Here is a 5,886-nt window from a genome sequence, read left to right on the forward strand (position 1 = left end):
ATGGGCGAGTGCCGAGGGAGAGCTGCGGGAGAGGAGATGGACGCACGCAATCAGACAGCGGAGGTAGGGTGAGCGAGAGAGAGTGCGGGGGTCTTTACATTTTAAAGCAGGGGGTCCAGCGTGCGGCCCTCCAGCTGCTGCAGGACTACATCTCCCATAATGCTCTTTCAGCTAAGGGGCTGGCTGAGGAGTTTGGGAGAGGTAGTCCTGCAGCAGCTGGAGGGCCGCACGTTGGACGCCCCTGCTTTAAAGGGTAGAGGACATGGGACGTTCCAAATATAGGATGCGCCCCGGGGGCCAAATACTTTAGGTAAATGGTAAATGTGCAAAAACCTTTAAATAATATCATATCAGCTAAAATGATAAGTAGGGGCAGCGACTATTAGATTTTTAACTTGTTTTATTTTGCAGAATAACAGCCGATGCGTTACTTTATTGTCTTTATTGTTATTTAATCGGTGATGGAAAAACCTTCTTAATTTCATAAATACCTTTTTTGTGTCGTCATTAAACATTACAAAGTAAAAATTCACAAATAAAAGCAGAGCGCCCAACCTAAAAAAAAGACTAAAAGGGACACAATAACAATAGTAATGATAAGAAAGGAAAACACTGAAGCCTCAGCTTATATTTTGAAACAGAAAGACCGACGGCTGGATGAAGTCGCCGAGCTCAAGAGACAGATTGACTCCCAGACGGAATCGTACGAATCCGTCCTCTCCGGAAAGGATTCGGAGCTTCAGCGATGTCAGGGCGCCGCTAACGTAAGAATAATAACCATTCTAGAAAGAACGTTTTGGGGAACGTTTTTGATCATTTCCTTATCTTTTCATCCAAAATGTTTACGGTAAAAATGCCATTTGTACGATAATGTTATTAAAAGACCCAGATTTCAAAGCTGGCGAAACTCACGGATTCCGGTAAAATTTCCCAGACAAATCTCGCGTATTTTGCGTATTTCTCCCAAATAACCTCAGCGATGGGGTTTCCGCGACGTTACGCCAAAAATGCTCGGTTTTTTTTACATTTCAGCTCCTAAGGGCCCACGGTGAGAGTCTGGGGGCCGAGCGGCAGCTGCTGGCCCAAATCACGGAAGTAACGGCCCAGACGATGAATCGCTTGGCAGGAATCCACGAGCAATCGAGGATTTCTATACAGCGCTCGGATCGCGTTATCGGGGAACTGTGCGAGCGAACAAACGGCAATATTCTTCAGGTGACTCCAAACATAACATCCAATTTAATAAACATTTATATATATTTAATATAATATTAATATAATAGAATTATTTATATATATAATATGATATTTATAGCACAAATAACCAAAAAAGCATATAAAAAGACTATTAATGCACGTAACAAGAGGGCATGACGCAGAGCTTACAATCTGTTAGTATTAGTAAATGTGAAGCAAAAAATAACATGGAGTGTTTTATGTTTTTTGACATTTTTTTTATGGATTCAACACAAGGTGCAGCAACTAATAAGACGCCGTGAAGAGCTGGATGAAGAAGACCGGAACTTCAGACGGTTTCTTGATGCCCAAGTAGAGGAATGGCAGACAAGACTGGAACCTATAGATAAGACGCTGGAAGAATATGGCAGAACGGTGAGAAGTTTGGAAGATGAGCTTAGAATCGCTGGAAAGGAAGAAGACGATCTCCGGCAGGTAACTTCAGAAGACTTTCTCACTAGAGACCTCCTTGGTTGTTAAAAAGTAAATGGAGTAAATAAATAAATTTATAAATAAATAAATACATTAAGTATGATCGTGTGTATATATATATATATATGGAAACGGTTTACAAGCCCCTCTCATATAATAAGCTAGAAGTATTTGATCAGGACGATGCACTATTCACACTTTTCTGCTCCGTGTTCTACACATAAATAGGATATTCTGATATAAAATTATTTGAATTTAATTTTTTCCTTTTTTTTATATTTTTATTCGGATATAAACATATTTTTTTAATTCTATTTTTTTTAAATTTTTTTTATAAATATTTATTCGTATATAAACATATTTTTTTAATTCAATTTTTTTAATTTAATTTTTTATAAATATTTTTATTCGTATATAAACAAATTTTTAAATTACATTTTTTGAATTTATTTTTTTTAATAAATAATTTTAGTTTTATAGAGACATATTTTTTAAATTTTATTTAGAATATTGTGTATAGTATGTAGTATTTCACTGTGTTGATACTACATTGTGTTATGTAGTTCGGATGTTTTAGAAACACGGATCCACTCTTTCAAATGAAGCGCTCCCTTTTAACAGAACAATATGCTTTTTATACATTTATACATTTAAAATTATTTCATTCCACGAGGACACTAATAAAGTTAGTGAATTACAAATATACAGGTTATAAACGAGCACAGTTAGGTAAATGCAGTGTCTGGCTTTTAACCTTGATCACGACCTCTATACCATGTTGGCTTTTTTTTAAGGTTTTGCAAGAACGAGACGCTTCAATTGAAAATCTGAAGGAAGATATAAACCGCCACAGCCAGAAAGCCCAAGAATTCCTCTTTCAAGCAGAAATGCGGAAGTTACAAAAAGGTAAAATCCAATGATTGTTCTTCTTTTCACATTTGAGACCGAATTCATAAATGTATAAATGGAAGGAAACACGGGGACATAAATGAACACCATTATAGCTAATGTGGGTAAAATAATAATATATTATATATTAATATATTAATAAACTTGCCCTGATTTTTAGCCCACCTTATATGCCCAGACTTTTATATGGAATAGAAATAGGAAAAATATATATAGGGAAAACATCACAATTTTTTTTTAAATTTCAGATTTTTGGGGGGATACAGTTTTTGAGGGGAACGATAAAAACAAGCAATGTTTAAAAAAAAAATACAATATTTAAAGACTTCAATGACATTAACACACATTATCGGACAAGAGGGAATAGAGGGCGAGAGCGTACGAGCTTCTACCTAATGGACGTCGAGGACAATGAAACATAAGGGGGTCATTACTTGGAGAAGCAAAGGTTACGTGGAAAGGTCTCTGTGAAGATCTAGAGAATAGATGTGGGTGGAGGGTATTAGGTGGGCACAGAATAAACTTCTAAGAATTAGGTGGGCTTTACGTGAACATTTGGAATAGAGCCGGGAGATGAGACCATTATAGGAGTCGCTAGAGACTCTAAATAAGGGGATAGCTGATACCAGTCGGTAATCATTGTCTATTACTGTGTATTATATATATATATATATCATATACATCATATATATCAACCATTTTTCCTCCCTTTGATGAAACTTTTTTGGACCTTAGACAAGGAACATAATCGCATGAAACAGCTTCAGTCAAGAGAGCGGAATCTGCAAAGCCGGCTGGAAAGAGCAGAGACGAGCGAGACGCGCGGACAGCAACTACCTGCGAAAAAAGAGAGAACTCGAGGCGTCCCGGCAAAAACTAAGGGAATATGAACTGGTGAGCCTGCTAGTCTATCACTTACTGAATGATATATATATACGTGTGTGACTAGTAACGGAAATCAGTGCAGAATATTTATACAATACAGTGTATCAGATGAGAGCAGTATACACACAGAATGACCTAGAGCTGATTCTCATAGGGTATATAAGGGGTTAAGAAGTATCTGAGATGGATTAAGGGGCGTAATTGCTAAGTTATGGGAAATCTTTGGGAGGTCCAGAGTTTGCGATGACGAGATCACGAAAGCGTTACTATTCCCGGCCCCGGTACTTATCACATAGCCGAGAAACCCCATCTGAAAACAGCCTGCGTTTTCCTTGTAAAATCCGCTAATCGCATCTGAACGTTCTAACGAAACAGGCGCAGTCAGAGAGGGAGACGATACGGCGGAGATTCCTCCAAATATTCTGCTGCTGCATCCAGAAGCGATGAGAACTCCGAGAGAGGAACGGAATGGCTGGAGTGGAAGCCGGCCGGTAACTTCTCACTCACACTCACATTTCTGCACCGTAATCTCCGCAACTCAATCCTGTCTATAAACAGAACGCGCTCATCTAAAACGATATACGGAGTTAATGCTGGAGAGCGACTGGAGCGGGATTAGAGATCGGCTTCTTTCACTCTTTCAGTATTAGATTTGTTTAATCGTCTCGTATTCAGTGACAGATTTTGGTCAAATGGTCCACAAAAGTCCTTTTCTTCTTAAACTCGCGCCATGCATTGTAATCCTTAGCCGGTATTTTACTATTATATTTGAACGGCTTTTTGATACAGTTTTTAGACATGTTTCCTACTCCCAGGGGTAGGCGGTATTTTTATTTGTGATTAATTCGGTTTTATTTGTTTTCTAGGCAGACTTTGTGACCTTGGCCAGCTCCTGCTGCCTTCTTCTCATCTTGGAGTCCTGGGCATATTTCAGTTCTGTTGCTGTGTGCTGCTGGGAGGTGGTTCCAGTCACCTACCACCCTGTCAAAGCACAGAAATGATGGCGGCTTTTCTGTATTCAACTTCTGCCACCATATGCACTGTAATGTATATATGTAAATAACCCCCCCAATAGCTCGTCCTTTTTATTGTGTAACTCCTCGTGCAAAGAAGCCTTTGATCAATGTATTCAAAGCGAATGTCAGCAAAATAGTCCCAGTAACCGATCACAGCACAGATATCGACATGGTTTAGCCGGGGAATATAATACCGGAGCTGTGGCTTAGGTCTCACGGGTCTCTCTGTGATTTAGGATTTGCGCGGACATAGTCGAGACCGACACAAAACCCAAACTCGGGTCATTCAGAGACCCCCAGGGAACATGAAGCAGCTCTGTAGTCAGTCAGCGTATTTGTTATCCCAACACAAGCACCGACGTACCAGCTACATGGCACAGACACAACGGTTTAACTAAATGATCTTAGCAGTAGTAGGTACTGGGATAGAATCCCGCACGCGGGGAACGTTCCAAGAGAATCTCAGAATTCATCCATTTATTCCAGTAGCGTCACAAATGGTTTTAACTAGACTTCGTCTTCTTTTCGAGCGAATATTCGTGGACATTCTTCGTGTTCGTTTCATCTTCGTTTTCTCCCGGTTGCCTAGCAGGGGTTAATACGGGGTTAAGACACATCGGAGCAGCAGCAGATGCGTTCGCGCCGTGAAGGTACGTGTGTGCGACTCTATTGGTTCCCCTAGTCTGTTGCTGCCTAAATGGACTCCTACACTTTGTTCTGCCGTCTACCTCTTCCCTCTTCTCTTCACTCTACTGCCTGCTAGTTCCCTCCCCATCTGCCTATTCCTTCCTTTGCCCAGATGCCCCCCATTTTGCTCTCTGCCTATCCCCGCCTTCCATTTCCCCTCTAAGTCTGTTGTTTGACAGTTGCCACAATCTTTTGCCACCTTTTTGATCAATAAACCCTTGGCTATTTCCTGCATATTCAAACACTCTAGTCTGTTGCCTGGTTTTACCTCCCTCAGTCTAATACTGCTTTCCTCTACCTTTCTCAGTCTGATGCCCCCTGCCTGTTCCTCTTCCCAGTATTCTAGTGCCTCCCTTATCACCCAGTCTGCCAACGTCTGGCTGTACCTTTCTCAGTCTAATATCACTGAGACCTGTTCTTTTCTGCCTGCCTACCAATGGAGACTTCTCAACCCTCCCCCCAAAATCTCTGCCTGAATATTTCTCCCCAGTCTGCTTCTGCCTGCCTCACCCTATTTGCTGTCTACCTATTCATTCCTACATGTTTCCCCTCATTCTGCTGCCTGTCTATTCCTTCTTACAAGCCCCCAATCTGCTAGCTTCCTGTCACTTCTCAGTCTTCTGTTTATTCCTCCAGTTATCTGCAGCATGTCTGTTCCCACCTAGTAAGCTATCACATGCCTTCATTTTGTTTGCTGCCCCCTGCCAATCACCCCCTTGGT

The 5,886-nt window shown here is 40.7% G+C and overlaps 1 protein-coding gene across 1 annotated transcript; it reads left to right on the forward strand.

Annotated features, from left to right (window-relative positions):
• Nucleotides 1-3,467, forward strand: LOC128468197 (centrosomal protein of 290 kDa-like). Its single transcript, XM_053449890.1, has 6 exons — nt 1-63; nt 642-764; nt 1,033-1,215; nt 1,474-1,671; nt 2,463-2,574; nt 3,313-3,467. Exons 1-6 carry the CDS (start codon nt 1-3, stop codon nt 3,465-3,467), a joined length of 834 nt encoding a protein of 277 aa, XP_053305865.1.
• The last annotated feature ends 2,419 nt before the right edge of the window (nt 3,468-5,886 follow it).

The sequence above is a fragment of the Spea bombifrons genome, chromosome 11, assembly GCF_027358695.1.
Source record: "Spea bombifrons isolate aSpeBom1 chromosome 11, aSpeBom1.2.pri, whole genome shotgun sequence".
Taxonomy (NCBI): Eukaryota; Metazoa; Chordata; class Amphibia; order Anura; family Pelobatidae; genus Spea; species Spea bombifrons.